The following is a 19,664-nucleotide window of genomic DNA, read 5'->3' as shown; positions in this document are numbered from 1 at the left end:
GTACAGAGGATTTTACCTTGAGATCTTTGCGCCTTTTCCTCATCAAACTGCACAAGCCACTTCAATTGTATCTACTGCTAAGTAAGAAATAATAAAGATTTCAAGTACAAGGTGTTGCTTGAACTCTCCTTCATTTCAGAGAGAACACAGTCTGTTGCACTTTAATTAGTGTTCTTGCCAGATTTCCCAGCTGCCTTCCACACTGTCGGGTTCTAATTCTTTGTTCTGTTGCTCTTCATTCCTTAATACCGTCTCTGCTTATGAACCCAAATTCCCAGCTCTGTTTTTTAATGCCCTAGTTCAAACAAGAATTATTTCAAAGGAGGTCTCTGGCCTGTGTTACATAGGAGGTGATCACAAGTGGTCACAAGGTGATCACAGTGGTCCCTTTTTGGCCTTGAAATGTATGGATTGTTCCATTTCACATTGAACACTGTTTAGACACAGGAATTTTCTTCCTTCTTTGCCGAAGCACCAGCATCTCAAGGAAGTGAAATACAGCAGCCATTCTGGACCAATGATACTACAGGGCAGTTTAGGACAGGAAGTGAAGGAGAATCCTTTATCCGAATGAGACCTCAACAGAATGTTAGGGAAGCAAAATATGATTCCCAAGGCTAGAATGCAACTAGAACACCCTATTGCTTAGGACAGAGCTTGGCTTTTTGGTCTCCTCCAAAAGCACAGGTGAATTGCAGAGGTGCCCAGGCCATCTGCAATTCTAGACTAACGCAGCAGGTGGCATTATCAGACTATATATAGGTTGTTTGCATCGTCACTGAGAAAGCAGAGAAGGAGGTAGCAGCAGTTGGGGCCTCTGGTTTTCTTAGTGCAGCACTACAGTTGGGCTGAGTTGGATTCAAGTCACAGGCATCGGCACAGACATGTGGCAGCAAATCCTTCAGAGTGTCCGGTGAGTGCGGCAGGTGCAGGAGAGCCCTCGGAGGGTGCGGGGGGGGGGGGAGTGCTATGGGATTATACTGTTAGTCATCTAGAAACATGGCCGAGGGGTGAAGTCCAATATGGCCCTTGGTCCAAGCTCCGGCACGAACTTAACTCTGGGGACAGAGCATTATGCAGGGTAGCCATTCCAGTCCTTTTGGAAGGGTCACCTGGGGGGTGGCTGACTATGTACCCTCTGGACTGTGGTCACAGAAAAAGCTTTGCTGGTGAACCCTGCTTTAGGACAGCCAAGGGGCCGCTGCTCTGAGCCACTTGATGTGGATTAGTGGCATTAAAGCTGCTCAGTGCTGAATTGGTACCATAACCTGCCACGATACTCTGTGTTTCAGGACTCCTGGCAGCTAAACCCTTTCGGATTTAAACACAGAGAGAGGGATTCAGTTACCTGTTGCATAAACTGCTCAGCACCCAAAGAGCACTGTGAAGGGGTCTGCTTAGGCTATTTGTTCTCAGGAGCCCTGCTCCATCTCAGCAGTCAGGAGCTTCCTGCCCAAGAACTTGGCTGGGGCTCTTTCCAAGGATGCTTCCCCATTTCAGACACAGGGGTTTCCAGTAACTAAGGATACCATCTGTCTAGGTTTTCCCAGCACTGTCCCTTTTTTGAGGTAGCTGTCCTGGGAAATCTGTCAGGATGCTCGGGACACACTGACAGCTGGCCAGTCTTATTGGCTCAGAATCAGCCTCCAGTTCTCCCATTTTTTCACCTCAGAGGTGGCAACCCTTTCCTAGCAGGAGCTGCTTTTGTTCCAGATTATGTGAGCGGAGAAGAAGCAGTCTGATGCTGCTGTCTCCCCCTTTTTCACTGCCCTAACTAGGCACAAGGCAGCCCCTCGGACTTCCCCACAGATTTCTTGTCCTGACCCTCCTAATTTCCTCCACAGTCCCCCACGCCAGGTGTAGACAGAGCCACTACCCGCACAGCTGGCAGAATAGCAGGAGCAAGGTTTGGCAGGAGAGACCATAGAGCAGAAGGGCGACTGAATGTCTTTAAATTATAACTCATATTAACTAGTGCCTGCCCTCATTACGTGACACTTTCCTAGATCACCTGAGTTTATGGCATGTTATTGGGCAGTGACATTGGTGAATCATAGATAGCGACAGCCCAGGGGAAGGAATGGGGGCACCAGTGATGGCCTTTGTCATGCTGTCTAGAGTGGCCAGTGTCAGGGCAAACTATCAAACCCAGGGCAGACACCCAAAACTGGTGATATGTTCTATAATTATATTTCACTGACCTAGTACCAAATGTGAAATCCTACATCACTATACTTGTCTTGCTATGGCATCACAGACATGCCCTTGAGCTCTCCAATCTACTTTGCCACCCAGGCAAGTAAGTGATAAATAGTTACCTACACCAAAATCACCAAGTATCCACGTTGTTTCCAGTCCCAGGAGACAAGTCACTTACCCAAGATTAATCTGTACCTAAGATATTTCACCAAAGACAATCCTGAAATTAACTAAAGGCTTATTCACGAGGAAAAATAAATGAGTTATTTACAGGTTCAAGCAAGCAAACATCTATACACAAATGAGTTTGTCAATGATTCAAAAGGTAACAGGTGTAGTAATCCTTCACCATTGAATGTCTTTTTAGGACTTCACATGGGTTGACCCTGGAATCCTGCTTTTTGTTTTCTTGACTCCAGCTTTGGTGAGAGTCCATACAGCAAAGAGATGAAAAATCTTCATGTTAGCTATTTTTATTTTGCTGTTCCTGCATCCAAACAGAAGGGATGAGGGAGGCCTTCTGCACGTACTTGCCTATGGTTGGATGGCGCAATCAACAAAGCTTTTGTCCTTCAATATGTCATTTCATTTTTGATAGTCTTTCTGGGTAGGCAGGGGAGCCACTCTTCCCATCTAAGTTCACAAGTTCAGAGCAGGCCCTTTTACAATTATAAAACAAACTTATATTTTATCTTGTAGCATGGAATACAGATGTTATAAGTGAGATTAATGCATGCTGCAACTTATAAGCATTTATAATATAAATTATAATGCTAATACCTATTCCAAACAAAACTAATATGCATGTGAGCCGGTTTAGTTTGCCGCTATGAGTTTGCCAGTTCTTATCTAATGCCTACAATCTTGGAAAGAGCTAGTATAACCCACACACCTATGGGCTACGTCTAGATTGCATCCCTTTTTCGTAAAAGGGATGCAAATTAGACGTATCGCAATTGCTAATGAAGCAGAGATTTAAATCTTCCCCGCTTCATTAGCATAAAAATGGCTGCCGCTTTTTTTTTGGCACGGAGCTTTGCCAGAAAAAAGCGCCAGTCTAGACGCGGATCTTTCGGAAAATAAAGCCTTTTCCAAAAGGTCCCTTATTCCTCTTAAAATCAGGAATAAGGGACCTTTTGGAAAAGGCTTTATTTTCTGAAAGATCCCCGTCTAGACTGGCTCTTTTTTCTGGCAAAGCCCCGAGCTGGAAAAAAGCGGCAGCCATGTTCATGCAAATGCAGCGGGGAAAATTTAAATCCCCGCTGCATTTGCAATTCCGACTTGTCTCATCTGCATCCCTTTTCTGGAAAAGGGATGCAGTGTAGACACAGCCAAGTACTCCCCACTGCAGTGCTGCTAATGTCTGAACATTAGGCCCCAGTCTCTCTGATATTTTTTCTGCTGTTGAGAATATAGGATTGCTGGTCACCACACGGAGAGGGCCTGGGTAGGCTTGTGACCAATGACTAGTGGCCAGGCAGGTGGTGATCCAGGCTTCTCAAATCATGTTTCATTAGTTGCAGGTGTGGTTGTTGGTGGACCTCTATGGAACCTTAGAAGCTTGTCTCCAGCTGGTGCAGTTCAGTTCAGTTCTTGCCAAAACTGATATTCTGTTTCTAACCTGCTTCCAGGTTCTTAGGTCGACACCTTAAGAGCTGGACACTCATTCTGGGAGAGACACCTAGGGCCTGATCTCCTAAGATGATGGGAACTCATGACTCCTGTTTACTGAATTATGGGAGTTGTGGGTGTTCATCCCCACTCAAAATCACCATATATGTATACAGGTCTTGGAGAATTCTGTGTCTTGATGCTTTTGTTCCTGAATTTGGGTATCTTGTCCCTTCCTAGGTCCCTTGACTATCCCCAGAGGAGTACAGTTCTGGCCCCTGCTGCTCTGGGAGCTGGAGGGCTCCTGGTTTGTTGGCTCCTGTCTAGACGGAAGATCAAGACTCTAGAAATGGGAGATGGATGGTGGGGCTCAGGTGAAAGGCCTTCAAGAGAGAAAGAAGATGAGAGAATCCGATCCTTCCAAATTGAAACCTCGGACAGGGAAATTCAGGTATCACTGGCTGAGGAAAAGGGAACCAGGAGAGGTATCCAAGGAGGGACAGCTGGTGGGGAGTAGAAACAAGAGAGGTAGAGCTAGCCAATCTGGTCCATCTAACTGCTTCAAAGTGATGTCCTAGTGACCTTAGTACTGTACTCAAATAGCTCAGCACAGCTGTCTGGCACAGTGGGAAAATGTACTGATTATCCATGCCTATAGACTTGAGTTTTAGTCCAAATTAGATCACAGACCAATTGAGTTTTCTGGGTCCCAGTCTAAGGAAAATGTATCAAAATCTCAACAGAGTCCAAGACCGTTTCTGCTGAGAAGCCTATACCTAGAACAGCAGAAACTGCTAGTGGACACTGAGATGTACTGAATAGTGGAGACAACAAGAAGTCCTATGGCACCTTATAGACTTATAGACTTCTTGTTATTTATGCAGATTCAGACTAATACGGCTACCCCTCAGATACTTGAATAGTAAAGCTGTCTGTCTGGGTTTAAGAATAGCAAGTACTGCAGGTCAGGATTAAGGGCTGTGTGTGGGGAGCCCAGGTCTGGGATAACAGGGGGCTGCAGGGCAGGGGGAGGGGCACTGGCAGAGCTGTGTGTGGGGAGCCCAGGTCTGGGATAGCAGGGGGCTGCAGGGCAGGGGGAGGGGCACTGGCAGAGCTGTGTGTGGGGAGCCCAGGGCTGGGATAACAGGGGGCTGCAGGGAAGGGGAAGGGGCACTGTCAGAGCTGTGTGTGGGGAGCCCAGGTCTGGGATAGCAGGGGGCTGCAGGGCAGGGGGAGGGGCACTGGCAGAGCTGTGTGTGGGGAGCCCAGGGCTGGGATAGCAGGCAGCTGCAGGGCAGGGGGAGGGGCACTGGCAGAGCTGTGTGTGGGGAGCCCAGGTCTGGGATAGCAGGGGGCTGCAGGGCAGGGGGAGGGGCACTGTCAGAGCTGTGTGTGGGGAGCCCAGGTCTGGGATAGCAGGGGGCTGCAGGGCAGGGGGAGGGGCACTGGCACAGCTGTGTGTAGGGAGCTCAGGGCTGGGATAACAGTGGGATCACTGATCACTGTGAGGGATGCTGACAGCTATTATGGGAATGCACAGACTGTGCCTACCACTGTTTCTAATTGACTAACAGTGGGTTGAGCAGGTGATAGGATTGAGCAATGGAGACTTTAGGTCACCAGTTCCACTCTAAACCCTGGCATTTCCATGCAGCAGCCCTTTCTACACCACCATCCCTGCTTTTCCTCCAAGTAGCTTAGAGCCCTTTACAGTCATTAACATCCCAACCCATATTCTCCATTAGGGCAGTAGGATAACCCCGCTGTATACACAAGGGAAACTGAGATATGGAGAAGGGAAGTGTTTTGAACAAGGCCACGTAGCAGGTCAGAGCCACAGCCAGGAATAGAACCCAGTTCTGTCCTCAGTTTCCAATTCTAACCAGTAACATGCAAAACATATTTTCACTGTGTATCGGATCCTGGAGGCATGTGGCTTGCTGGACAGTGCCCTTTGGGCCCCAGGGAAGGATAGAGAAAGAAGGGATACAGAAAGAAGGCTCCTTAAGAGCCTGGGCATGCAGGAGACTTTATTCTTGGCTTCTCTGTGGAGTGATGGGCAGGGAAAGCAGCCTCTGAGAGCCAGGCCTGAGATGGAGCAGTGTGGGAACTCTCCTTCTGCAGGAACTGCATCAGCGCCTAGACCAGGCCCGCTACACACCACCCCTGGAGGGAGCCGCCTTCCAGTATGGTTTCAACTCCACCTACCTGCAGAGAGTTGTTGCCTACTGGAGGAACGAGTTTGACTGGCGGAAGCAGCTGGAATTTGTGAACCAATATCCACATTTCAAAACAACCATTGAAGGTGCCACTCAGTTGCCCCTGAACGCTCTCTTTTTCTCCTCTTGCAATCCTGGTGCCTCCTCCTCCGTGGAGCCCCATTTACTGTTCCCCTAGCAGCCATAGTGCTCCCAGCAAATTACCTCTATTTCCTTTGTCTAGCTGCCCCATTCTCCTGTCCCTTCACTCATGAATCACCCCCTCTCTTCTTTACCGTCCCAGCATTTCACCCGTGGAGCACCCACATTTTTCTGCTTTGCTGCCTCTCATTTGCCTTCCTCTGCTGGGAGTATGTCAAAGTTTCTCTGGAACCCACAATGATGCAGCTTGTTCCATGCTGAGCTCAGCATTGCACTAAGATACAGGAAAGCAGGCTGAAGTATCCAAGGCATCCATTGTCTGCTAGGGCCTCCACCTCACGGACATCAGATTCACAAAGACAAATTTAGGGTGCCTTGCCCAACAGATGTAGTGCTGGGGGGGTCTGGGTCTCTCTCACCGTGGCATTATCCCTCATCCACAAAGAAGCAAACAAAACTCTTAGGGGTACAGGGCATCTCCCTCCCAACTCCAGCTGGGAAACTTCCTCTCTATGCTATGCTGTGGGTCTCTGTAAACACTGGCTAGGATTTTGCCTCTCTCCTTTAGGGTCTGGGCCAGGAGCAGAGAAGCAACTGGAGCATTAACTTGTTTCTCTTGGATTCATGGCAGGGATTGAAGTCCATTTTGTCCATGTGAAGCCCCCTCACATACCCAGGGGCCAGGCAGCCAGGCCTTTGTTGATGGTGCATGGCTGGCCTGGCTCCTTCTACGAGTTCTATAAGATCATCCCACTGCTCACTGACCCAGCTGGGCATGGCCTGAATGAGGATGTGGTGTTTGAGGTCATCTGCCCATCCATCCCAGGCTATGGCTTCTCTGAGGCACCTCACCAACAAGGTGAGTAATGGGCAGGAGAGAGTTAATTAGAATCCCAGTGCTTTCTGGAATAGAATCTGGGAAACATCCCTGGACCCATGGGTCAATTTCTGAACACTGGGAGTTGGATTCTGTACCCATTCTTTTTATAAAACAAATCTGGGGGTGGATTGACAGCCCTGGAGACTGGTATCCACAGAATAAGTGTGGCAGGGGCAAGGCTAGGGCAGACTTTTCTCAGCCTGCATCCCCTGACCTCTAGGGATCACACCTTACTATGTGAGGGCAATTCATGGTTCAGAAACGGATCAGTCCTCGGCATTTCTGCTGGGCTGGAGAGGAGCGGTCATTTATTATGATGATCGTGTTGTTGATGTTGTGGCAGGGTGCGGTCACAGATGACCCCTCGGGGGTGGCTCCCAGGGTGCTGATACGAGCACTGCCACTCGCATTCCCGCTCTCTGGGGCTCCTCGTTTCCTGGTCCTGCTGGGCCAGCTCCACTGGTCTCCCCCAGCCAAGACCCTGAGCTGAGATCCCTGTCCCCCTCCCCCTCCGAGAAGCAGTACAGACACTGAACCTCTTCAGGTCCAAGGAGAGTGCAGTTTAGGGCCCAGCTTCCTGTAGGTACAGCTAGACTGGGGGAAGGGAGTTCGGGAAAAAATACTCCGCTGTGTCCAGGGAACGCGTTTGCTTTTCTGCTTTTTTTATAGGGAAATAATTTGCTCAAAGCACCTTTGAGTTATATACATTCATGTCCATAAGTCCATTCATTAAGTATGGGGGGGGGGGATCCATCACAGACTTGTTCAGTGGGAACTGGACTCACAGCTCAAGTCACACAGACCACTAAATGGTCTGAAAGTAAAAAGCTCTGTGTCCCAGTCCTGTGAGACAGGTCATTATTGCCTAGGTAAAAGGCTCCCTAGCTCATTTTCTACACACACCCCCAAGACATCCAGTCACCTCAGTCTTGGGCTGAAGTAGAGCTGATGTCCCATAGACAATAGGCCCCACAGTCCATTTCCCATTTCCCTGAGACTCCCAACAACCTGGAACCAGAAAGGAACCAGGGTCCTAGAGGTGAAAGACTCTGTATCCTATTCTGTGACACGCCCTCCCCAATCTTCTATGCCAGTGTGAACACCATGCCGTACAATGGGGTGATGTAGATCAAACAGCTCCCTTCCCCAAAGGAATAAGAGTGCAATAGAACATGGGGCAACATGAGATGGGTGGTCATGAGAGCCAGGACACTTCATTGATTGGGGGAGGGGGTTCCAGTGGTTGTCGGAGGAGACAAGGAAAGGTGCTGTGAACTTTGGTTGGGAGGCTGTTACAGGCCTATGGCCTGTCCTGAGAGAAGATGCAGATAAATGAAGGAGGCAGTGGGAGCAGAGAATAGGGAGCAGAAGGGGAAATGAGGAGGGTGGGCCTGGAGACTGAACAACCTTAAAGGGGAAGAGCGGGGATGTGAACCTGATGCTGGAGAGTGGGAGCCCGTGGAGGGATCTGAGGATGGAGGGTGCCCATATGGGGAGAAAGATTAATTTGGATGAACTACAAGGTGGAGAAGGCAAAGGTGAAGAGGGGAGGAGTCTGTGCCCTATGTTGTATCCAGGAAAACACCCTGCATGCTCAAAGTGCTTCTTAATGACCTAACAGATTGGCTGTTTACAGCTTGGGACCCAATCCCCCATATTAAGGATGAAGGCAGCTGGTATCCATTTCATTGTAGGCTCCTGGTGCCTTCAGTGCTTGTCTTCCATGGGCCATTGAAATGGTTGCAGTGCACTCATTTCTTGGCCTTTTTATCACAGTGTGTGCTAGCTGCTTTGTGATAATGAATCAGCTCCATCTGCCAGATAGCAGGTAGTCTTTTGCAGAGATATCGGGAAAGTCATGGGGATGAGATCACAAAGCTCTAGGGCTAAGTGTAATATAGAGATTTGTAATATAGAGGTAATTAGAAGCCTCCCAAATCCCCAACTCTCCCTTTCTTGTGACCCAGAGGACCAGTACCGGGCAATACCCAGAAGAACACTGACCTGCATCCTCTTTGGCATCAGTGATGCCTGGCTGGGGGAGAAAAGGGCTGTTTCTAGACTGGCCAGTTTTTCCGGAAAATCAGCCACTTTTCCAGAAAAACTTGCCAGCTGTCTACACTGGCCGCTTGAATTTCCACAAAAGCACTGACTTCCTACTGTAAGAAATCAGTGCTTTTTGCGGAAATACTATGCTGCTCCAGTTCGGGCAAAAGTCCCTTTTATGCAAAACTTTTGCGCAAAAGGGCCAGTGTAGACAGCTGAGATTTGTTTTGCACAAAAAAGCCCCGATCGCGAAAATGGCGATCGGGGCTTTTTTGCGAAAAAGCGTGTCTAGATTGGCCACAGACACTTTTCCGCAAAAAGTGCTTTTGCGGAAAAGCGTCCGTGCCAATCTAGATGCTCTTTTCCGAAAATGCTTTTAATGGAAAACTTTTCCGTTAAAAGCATTTCCGGAAAATCATGCCAGTCTAGACGTAGCCGAGGTGTTTAGTGATAAGTTTCTCCTTATGCACAGGTTTTGACACGCTGGCTGCTGCTCGGATATTTCACAAGCTGATGCAAAGATTGGGCTTCCAGGAGTTCTATGTACAGGGAGGCGACTGGGGCTCTCGGATCACCACTAACATGGCCCAGATGCTGCCAAAGTGAGTGGCAAAGGGGGTTTGGAGAGGAATAGTTGTCTGGTCTGGTTCCCACAACACTCCCTGCCCTCCCCCCTTGCATTGTTGCTAACTCTTGTAGTTTTATCCTGAGCCTTGTGATATTTGTGCTCCACTACTCCTACAGTCATGTGACTGTGCGAGACTCTCATCATTCATTTGAAAAATTAAAAAAAAATTCTAGTCCTTGTTGTTGAAGAGAGAAACTGAAAAACATGGACCCTAAAGGCTCAGAAATCAAAAGGCAAATGGAAAGAATCCCTATAGTATTGATTTTTTTAAAAACCATGCTTTGTAGGGCCTGACTCCTGATTCTGGAATGTTTGGGGTTGGCAGTAGACACATTGCTAACCAGACTGACGCCTCATCACATTCCTCTTTAACAGGAATGAGATAGGGTGCCTGCAGACTGCACATCCAAGCAAGCAGCCAGGCTACCCAGGATGAGATGGAACATTACACTCCAGGAGTTGTCTCCTCTGCAAACTGCGCCTTTGTATTAAAGATTCAGATACTGGCCATCTTCTTCAATGAAAAGGGATTAACTTCAACCATTGGACTCCTGCCAAGTTATCTGTACAACCCTTTTTGGATAGCCATGGCCCACAGAAACTTTACCAAAATACAGATAATGAAGGATAGGTCCATCAACAGCTATTAGATAGGATGGGCAGGAATGGTGTTCATAGCCTCTGTCAGAGGTTGGGAATGGGTGACAGACATAATTCCCTGTTCTGTTCATTCCCTCTGGGCCATCTGGTATTGGCCACTGTCAGAAGACAGGATATTGGACTGCTGGACCTTTGGTCTGATCCAATATGGCTGTTCTTAAGTTCCTAATGAGCTCTCTCCATGGGAACAGGAGTCAGAAGCATTCTGAAACTATTTCTCTTGACTTTTCTGCATCCTTGTTAGACAGTGGTCTGGATTCTAGAGCAATTGGCAAAGCTGCAGTCCTTTCAGCTTCCTGACCTAGCATAATGTGCCAATTAGAAGCATAAACTGGCCCAAGAACAAGCACCAAACTGGAGCCAGTGAAGCTGAATGAGAATTGGTCCCAGTCCTCTTTGCCTTTGTATTGTCTCCTTGTCATTTTGAGTCAAGGGCTCTGCTTTCCTCTGATCTGGCCATACTTGCCTCTATGTACACTGCTGTCAATTGAACTCTCTCCAGGGAGTATCTTTTAAAAAAAAAGAAATAGCATAGATTCACATTTTTTAAAAGCCCATTCATGTTGGGTGTCCCAGTTTTTGTATTCCTCTAGTTTGGCACCCAAAATTAATGGCCAATTTTTAAAATATTTGCCCCAGTGAGTGCCCAAGCTGAAAATAAGGCTACAGCTGTAGAATCATAGAACTGGAAGAGACCTCAGAAGGTCATCAAGTCCAGCCCCCTGCAATAGGCAGGACCAATTCCAACTAAATCAACCCGGCCAGGGCTTTGTCAAGCCGAGACTTCAACACCTCTAGGGATGGAGACTCCACTACTTCCCTAGGTAACCCATTCCAGTGCTTCACCACCCTCCTAGTGAAATAGTTTTTCCTAATATCCAACCTGGACCTCTCCTACCATAACTTGAGACCACTGCTCCTTGTTCTGCCATCTGTCACTACTGAGAACAGCTTCTCTCCATCCTCTTTGGAACCTCCCTTCAGGAAGTTGAAGGCTGCTATCAAATCCCCCCTCACTCTTCACTTCTGCAGACTAAACAGACCCAAGTCCCTCAGCCTCTCCTCATAAGTCATATGCTCCAGCCCCCTAATCATTTTGGTTGCCCTCCACTGGACCCTCTCCAATGCGTCCACATCCTTTTTGTAGTGGGGGGCCCAGAACTGGACAATACTCCAGATGCGGCCTCACCAAAGCCAAATAAAGGGGAATGATGACATCTCTGGATCTGCTGGCAATGCTCCTCTTAATGCAACCTAATATGCCATTAGCCTTCTAGGCTACAAGGGCACACTGTTGACTCATATCTGTCACGTTGTAGCTTCACCACTGATCAACACAGCAACCCTGATAATACAAAACAGTACAGGCATGCATTGCTGACTCCTGTTGAGTTTATTCTGCATTCTACCCCCAATTCCAGATCATTTTTGTGGGTGCCCTTCTGCTGTCTAGCTCCTCTTTTCCATTCTAGCTTTGTGTATTGGATTTTTCCCTCTGATATATCTCCCCAATTTTTTTTGCATTCATCTTTATTAATTTCAGTTTCATAGTTCTCAGCCTTTTTCTCAAGCTTATTCTGTTTCATTCATATTTCCATATTATCTAAAGTTTTTGTGATCACTCCCAGCTTTCAGACGATTGTGAATGTGAACTGTGCCCTCTACATTCCATCATCTCAGGGAGCCTTAAGGATTAGAATAGGCCCACCTGATGATCTCTTTGGCTGCATCTAAACTACGATCCTCTTGTGGAAGAGGAAATACAAATGGAGCACTCATTTGCATATGTTGCACTCTCATTTGCATTTCCTCTTCCTTTCCCTTTTGCGCAAGGTTTTTGTGCAAAAAAGCGGTGTGTAGACAGCACCTTTTTGTGCAAAAGCCCCCTTTTGCACAAGAGCGGTTCTTCCTCATTTGAAGAATGGCTCTTGTGCAAAAGGGAAGGGAAGAGGAAATGCAAATGAGAGCGTGACATATACAAATGAACATTCTATTTGCATTTCCTCTTCTGCAAGAGGATCGTAGTTTAGATGTAGCTTTCCGTATCAGAAAGGAGATAATGGTGAGATTGAATTCTGGTTGGGAAACCTATGAGAGGCTAAAAGGCAACATGATATATAAACTCCTTCATTGCCTAAAATGGAGGTTTAGAACATATTAGATGGAAGAAAAACATGCAGCTACTTTTAGCAGATGTAGTTAAATGTTAGTGAATTATTGTAAAACACATGCTCCATGTTAGCCCCTTAGGTGAAAAGGTGAGCTTGGTATTGTCCCCATTGCAGGAGGCCGATGGGACCAAATGCTCCCATTGGCTTTCCTTATTCCTCGCATCTGTGAAGAGTACAGACACCGGCCAGAGCTGTCTTCAGCATTCAATTTATGGGTCTATACTAGACCCGCTAAATTGAACGCCAGAATATCGTTCTCCAGTGCAGCAAGTGAAGACGTGCTCTGAGAGTATCTTGGCCCCTGTAGAAGAAGAGCTGTGAGGTGCAACTAGCATCCAGGGCAGGGAGTCTCTGGAAAGCTTATGATCATGTGTAATCCACCACAGGCTTCTCAGCCAATGCACAATGAAGCCCTCATTACAAAAGGGTCAAAATGAAGCTCTGAGGAGAACAGCCCATCCCACAGTAATGAATCTGTCATGCCAAGTCAAATAGGAGTCTAAGGATATGTCTACACAGCGCCGTTATTTCAAAGTAACAAAATGCACATCTACACAGCAAGCCATTATTCCAAAATAATGTCAGACTGGAGGACTTTTTACTCCGACTGCTGTAAGCCTCATTTCACAAGGAGTAAGGGAAGTCAAAGGAAGAGTTTTCTTATTTCAACTTCTTGTTGCATAGACAGCCCCAAAAGCTGAATTAAGCTATTTCAACTTCAGCTACACAATTGACGTAGCTGAAGTTGTGTATCTTAATTCAATTTTTGCTCTGCAGCATAGACTTACCCTAATACTGCTATAGTTCTTCTGTCCTCCCCAGCCTGTGCTAGTGCTTGTATCAGCTAATTTCTAGGCTATTTGCTACATGTCATCACACAAGGAAATTGTGAATACACATGCCTGAAGAGCTATGTATGGTTAGGAGAGAGACTTTTTCCAGAAGTACCAATGGGTCTAGTGCAGTGTAAGTGTCCTCACAGTTCTGTATATCAGAGGAAAGCTGGAGACGGGACCCCTTTTCTTTTGATAGTGTTAATCCACTAATGCTGTTCCTTATTCTATTCCTTAATACCATTGATTCCAGGTCCGTGAAAGGGCTTCATCTGAATTTCGTCTTCATCTTCTCAGGAGGGTTGGGGAGGCTGATTTCTTTACTGCTTGGGGCCTACGTACCATGGCTGGTGGGCCTCACCAGGGAAGATTCCCGCCGCTTATTCCCATATTTTGAGAAGAACGTGTATGAGCTTCTGCGGGAGACAGGGTATTTGCACATCCAGGCCACCAAGCCAGACACAGCAGGTAGGTCTCTGCGGGCATGTCTAGACTACATTGTTTTTTTCGAAAAAACTGCCCTTTTTAAAAAAAAAAAAAAACTTCACCTGCATCCACACTGTAATCACATTCTTTCAAAATTAAATTAAAAGAATGCAGGGGGTTTTTCGTCATTGGTAAACCTCAAATTATGAGGAAGAACACCTTTTTCCAAAGAACTCTTTTGAAAAAAGGCACATATGGATACAGAACAGGGACAGTTTTCGAAAGAAGAGGCAATCAAAAAAAGCATAGGTTCCCTAGTGGCCATTCTGTGAATAGCAATCAGGACTTTCTTTCAAGAGCGTGTCCATGCAGTCTGGACACTCTTGAAAAAGCAAGTTGCTTTTTCGATCCGGTTTTGAGGTGTGGATGCTCTCTTTCAAAAGAAGCTTGCAGTCTAGCCATACCCTGCATGACTAAGGAACTCATATTATAGACATGTGTGATCCATGAGATACCCATCCTATCTGGACTGAGGCCTAGAATGTTTGAGGAGCAATGTGAACTGAGCAAGGGCTGAGAAACAGGAACTCCAGCATTCTAGTCAAGTTCTAACAATGATTTATTGCACGTGACTTTCAGCAAGTAACTTTATCACCATTTCCTCAATTGCCAAATATTTACTTATTCCATGAGGTGAACAGATAATCCTTTGTAAGTACTGTATTTATTATGTTTTGGTTTGCAAAGCATGGGTAAGTACAGGCTAGCCGGTGCACAGAATTCTCATCCTTCCACTTCATAAACATATTCTAGGACCTGTTTCATCCACACCGTTTGAGAATGCTATTCCCTTTCCCTGCCTCCTTTACAGTTTAGTTTCTTTGGACACTTTCCTACCATTCCATTGCTGCCACCACCAGGCCTGTCCTACTCTTGGTTTCTGTCTGCATTAAAAAAGTAGCAGACAGGGTCTTTTGTTAACTGGGCTCTGTTAGTACTAAACTGTCTCAAAAGGAATAGCACAAAGGTGGTAATATCCAAAGTTTCTACTTGATCCTTAAACTGGATTTCAAGGAAATCTCCCATATCCTTAGTGGAGGTAATACAATCCTATGTGAACCTGAGAACAGTTTTCTTCCTTTCCTGAATTAGGCTGTGGACTAAATGATTCCCCTGTGGGACTTGCTGCATACATTCTGGAGAAGTTCTCTACCTGGACTGACAGATCATTCCGGGACATGGACAATGGAGGTCTGGAGAGGTATGGAATAGCAGCATGCCAATGCACAGGTATGAGGGAGAAACGCAACTGAAGGAAGGGATGCTCACAAGTAGGGAGGTGAGACCATCTACTACTGAGACCAAATGTAAGTAGAGGGCAAGGGAACATACACAAGGCAATTTGCAGTTTAGAATTGTAATGAATTGGCTGCAGTGCCGCTGTGCCAACACTCAGTACAGTGCACAGGGTTGCCAGGTGTCCTGTATTGACCCGGACAGTCTGGTATTTTCGCCTCCTGTACGGTAAAAAAATTCAGAACATACCAGATACCTAAAATGTCTGGTATTTTCTGATTTTTTTCCCCCCGTCAGGAGGCAAAAACACCAGGTGCTTACCAGATTCTGCAGGGGAGCTGTCTGGCCCGGAGCGGGAGACAAGATGGCAGATAGCCACCGGCAGCCTGTTAGGGCCAAAAAGCCTCAAAGACATTTCTTAAAGGGGCCATGCTGGGTTTGGTTTTATTTTAAGTCTCGGGGTCCTTGCCCCCCCCCCCCCCCCAACAACTTTGGTCTCCCCCTTTCTTTTTCCTCAACAGAATTTTTTCCCGGGTGGGTTTTTTGGGATGGGTGGGGGGGTTGTTCAGTATTTTTAGTTAAATCATCTGGCAACCCTATCAATGTGCCGCAGCTTAGCTGCGCACACTTCAGGGCATGTCTCTGATAACGTGCAGAGAGCAGCCCCTGCGACAGTGATGCTTCTCTGGTTTATCCCTCGCTAGGAAATTCTCTCTGGATGACCTTTTGACATATGTGATGATTTACTGGGTAACTTCGTCCATTGTGCCTTCAATGCGTTTCTACAAGGAGAATATTTCCAAGAACCCCAGTACTGCTCCCGATGCCAGGTAAAGAGGGGCGGGGTGAGATGCAGGCTAGATAACATTGCAGACATCTAGGTGCTTATATGGCTCCCATCATTGTAGCAGCTACCTCCTCCCACATATTTCAAAAATAAATCAGATTTTTATCTAGGTTCTATCATGGTAACAAAAAAGGTACCTTCTCTCTTCCCCCTCCCCAAAAAAACTATAGGAAAAATAGCTTAAACTAATTTTTGTGTTGAATTTCTTGAAGGAAAGTGAAGTCACAGCAACGAATTTTGTATGCCAGTTAAAAACAGAAACATGTAGTCATTCTTAGTTTCTGCTGGGAGTAAGTTTAGTCTGAGGCTAGGTCCTGGAAGAGTTCTGTCTCCTACACTCATAAGCTGCTCTCCACCTTTTGGGCAACAGTTTCACTGCATAAGTAAAGCAGCAATCACTTTTAGTCAGACAACAACTAGAAGTCCCCGATATAACTAAACATACACACAAGAAGAATTTAGAGACAATATTGCAAAGGGCCTCGAGGAAAGAAAATAGTCATCCACATATTGCTGAAATACATTAACTATCTGGAATTTGATACACTGAACAGGGATTAACTTTGGTTAGTGAAGAGCTTACTGCTACTGATGAGGCTAAGCAGGGAACACTTTGCTGAGCAGGATTCCTTTCCCTTCTCCCTTCCCTCCCCCCCCCAAGACTGACTACCATTCATTCCATGCACTACTGGGAATCAGAAAATCGTCCTTTGAGATGGAATTGATTGTTTTATATTTGTATATGAGGCCTCTGTACAACAGCAATAGGGGCTTAAAAAGCCAGTCACTTATTGAGAGGGATCGATTGCATGGGAGAATAGTCAGCTCAATTCAGTTTATGAAATCAATTTACCACAAAGAGATGACCGCACACACATGGAAAGGCAAAACGTATCAAACTAGAGTGTCTGCACACACTGAGCCCATTGGATTTATGATCTACACAGGGTTTGTTCATTTTCTAACAAATTATTTTAATTTGCTGCTAGTTCAATTTCAAATGACCCTAAGATAGACAGGTAACGGTTAGACTGTTATATCACTATTACCTTGTAAATTTCCAGCTACAGACAATCAAACAGCTTTAACCTACTTGAGAGTTTAGTTTGGGTTCAAACACTATTCTCAGACATCCCATTTGTCCTTTGTGGCTGACTACAAGATGGGTGACTGTACCATAGGACAAAACCATTGGGCCACAGTATGTATTTCTAAAAAGGGTTTATAGCTAAATACTGTGTATTGATACTAGCCAGTGGTAGCCATACAACTTTCTGATGTTCATCTGAACATTACAGTGCAGTATATCACTGCAACCCTCAACTTGATCACCAACATCTTGGCTGCTGTTGCACATTGCTCCCCCAACCGTTCACCATGATGCCACAACGCTTTGGGAATACGGATGTCAGCGTATAGTTGTTTAAAAAATTAACCGATAAGTCTGGGTTTATCAGTTAATCCAAATGACTACACACACACCCTCTTGCTGCCTCTTTATTAGAAGCAGCAATGGGGAGGTGGGAGCCAGTGTCCTTGGGGAGCCGGTTGCAGGCAGGAGGTGGTGTTTGGTGGGAGCCAGCTTAAAAGTCAGCTCCCCACAAGTGCTGAATCCCGCAGAGCCACCTGCCACCACACACACTCTCCCCTCCCCCCACCATGCTGCTGCCTCTCTATTAGAGGAGGCAGTGTAGAGGGTGATGGGGCAAGTGGGAGCCAATACACACACGGAATCAGCTTTTAAGCTGGCTCTCCACATATGCCAGCTCTGCAGAGCTACCTGCCTCCACCTTGCCGCCTCCCACAAAGGCAGCAGTTTGAGGAGCAGGCAGGAGCCTGTGCTTGGGGTGAGCCAGCTTAAAAGCTGACTTCCTACCCCCACAAGCACTAGTTCCGCAGAAGCCTTCCACCCTGCTGCCTCTGTATTAGAAGCAGCAGCATGGGGGGCAGGGCAAGCTGCTGCAAAGCAGCCTCCATCTGTGGCAGGAGCTACTGCCACCCCGCACAGCCTCTGAATCAAAGACAAAAGAGCAGGGCAGCAGGCAGGAGCCAATCTGCGCGGGGAGCCTATTTTTAAACCAACTACCCCTGCAAACCCACTCTAGAGGCAGCAGCGCAGGGTGGCAGGGAGCTCCCGCACTTGCTGCCAGTCCCACCCCAAGGAGTATTTTAGTAACCGCGTAACCAATAAAATTGTTTGCAGCTACACGATTACTAAAATAAGCCTTATCCCAATTTAGGAACTCTAAGTGGATTATGAAAAATGAATGTCTCCCGCTGCAGCTGAACCTTCCTTCCTTACCATCACTCAGTCTTGTTAGCGCTTTTAGACCCACACATTTAACCTTCACTAATGCAACTTCAACTCTAAAGCTTGGAAGGCTGAGTGGAGCTCACAGAAGTCAAACACCTCATGAAAGGGCTGTTGCAGATCCCTGGTTTTGATCTCCTGTGAAGTTCATGGGCAACCTTAAACCACACCTACACATACCATAGCAAATGAAGATACTTGCAGCACAAATGTAGTCACCCCAAACAGGCCATGGAACAACTCAATGTCCAATTCACAGATACAAAGAAGGTGTCACAGAAACACACCCTCTGTTATTCCTGGCTTAACTATCAATGTAAAATTAGAGTAGGATAGTGTTAGTCAACTATTTTCCCCAATATGTTGTATTGAAATATATTAAACTGCAATATTGACCTTTTGTTCCTGGGTAGGGATTGCCAAGATTCAAATAACTGTTCTGCTGAGGTCTGTGAAACTAATATGCAAACTGGCTGAACTGTTGCATCAAACTGCATACACATTTCTAGTAACCTTGAACAACTAGTACAAACTGCATTGGAAGAGAAATACAAGTGTACTCCAGATACAAATAAATGTAGAGAGAGTTTTCTGTCATGGTAACATACTAAGATATCCATGCTACCTAGTAGTGAGTATATTTCCAGAACATTTTACACTGATTTTCTGACATTTTATTGATAAGAGAAACAAATGCTTTAAACAACCTGCCTCCACAAAGATTATGCACTGATTAAAAAACTGCTAACTTTTTGTTTTTGTTTTTTTAAGGATTGGAGTTTATGTACCCACTGGCCTTGCTGCTTTCCCCAACGAACTTGCACATACCCCACGTTCCTGGGCAAAGAATTTGTTCAAGAACATAGTTGTCTATACCTACATGCCACGTGGGGGGCATTTTGCTGCCTTTGAGGAACCAGAGCTCCTGGCACAGGATATCAGGCAGTTGGTCAGAAAGGTGGAGCATCTGTGAGTCATGAGCTAGGGGCACTATGCACAGATAATGGGAGCACATTGCTAGACTTCCAGTCTGAGGTAATTAATAACTGCATTTCTGTTAACACTTTATAAAGCCAAATAACCATTTGCTTAATAGCTGCAGTCACTGGCCTCCTTTAAAAAAAAAAGATGAAGGTTAAATCAATTACTAAAGCTTTTAATTAAAAAATTACATCTCCACTGAAAGTTAGGGATATTTTGTCCTGTTTCATTGGAGGAGCATTTTAGAGAGCAGACTCCTGCTGCATGTGGACTTTGGCCATTACAGCAGAGAATGGATAGTTGCTGTTTAATGTGTGACAACATTGCACTACACTTTGGCTTTTTAATGACCAATAGTCACCTATTTCTGAGCAAGGGCAGCAGCTTCCACAGAAAAGCCCACTCAAGTTGTCTT

General features: G+C 46.2%; 1 protein-coding gene across 1 annotated transcript; it reads left to right on the top strand.

Moving 5' to 3' along the window:
* The first annotated feature begins 755 nt into the window (after window positions 1-755).
* On the top strand, window positions 756-19,361 carry LOC102456152 (epoxide hydrolase 1-like). The gene is made up of 9 exons (XM_014577631.4): window positions 756-913; window positions 4,051-4,261; window positions 5,935-6,115; window positions 6,802-7,029; window positions 9,569-9,698; window positions 13,642-13,856; window positions 14,967-15,075; window positions 15,815-15,940; window positions 19,040-19,361. The coding sequence occupies exons 1-9, from the start codon at window positions 885-887 to the stop codon at window positions 19,239-19,241; spliced, it is 1,431 nt and encodes a 476-aa protein (XP_014433117.3). The 5' UTR covers window positions 756-884; the 3' UTR covers window positions 19,242-19,361.
* The last annotated feature ends 303 nt before the right edge of the window (window positions 19,362-19,664 follow it).

The sequence above is a fragment of the Pelodiscus sinensis genome, chromosome 3, assembly GCF_052426305.1.
Source record: "Pelodiscus sinensis isolate ZL-2025 chromosome 3, ASM5242630v1, whole genome shotgun sequence".
Taxonomy (NCBI): Eukaryota; Metazoa; Chordata; order Testudines; family Trionychidae; genus Pelodiscus; species Pelodiscus sinensis.
This window is presented reverse-complemented; position numbering and strand designations above follow the sequence as displayed.

Excerpts from the sequence above, each read along its gene's own strand:
- LOC102456152 (XM_014577631.4), top strand. The coding sequence starts at position 885 with ATGTGGCAGCAAATCCTTCAGAGTGTCCG. Across the intron at positions 15,076-15,814 it reads GACAATGGAGGTCTGGAGAG|GAAATTCTCTCTGGATGACC; the intron begins GTATGGAATAGC and ends ATCCCTCGCTAG. Across the intron at positions 15,941-19,039 it reads AGTACTGCTCCCGATGCCAG|GATTGGAGTTTATGTACCCA; the intron begins GTAAAGAGGGGC and ends TGTTTTTTTAAG.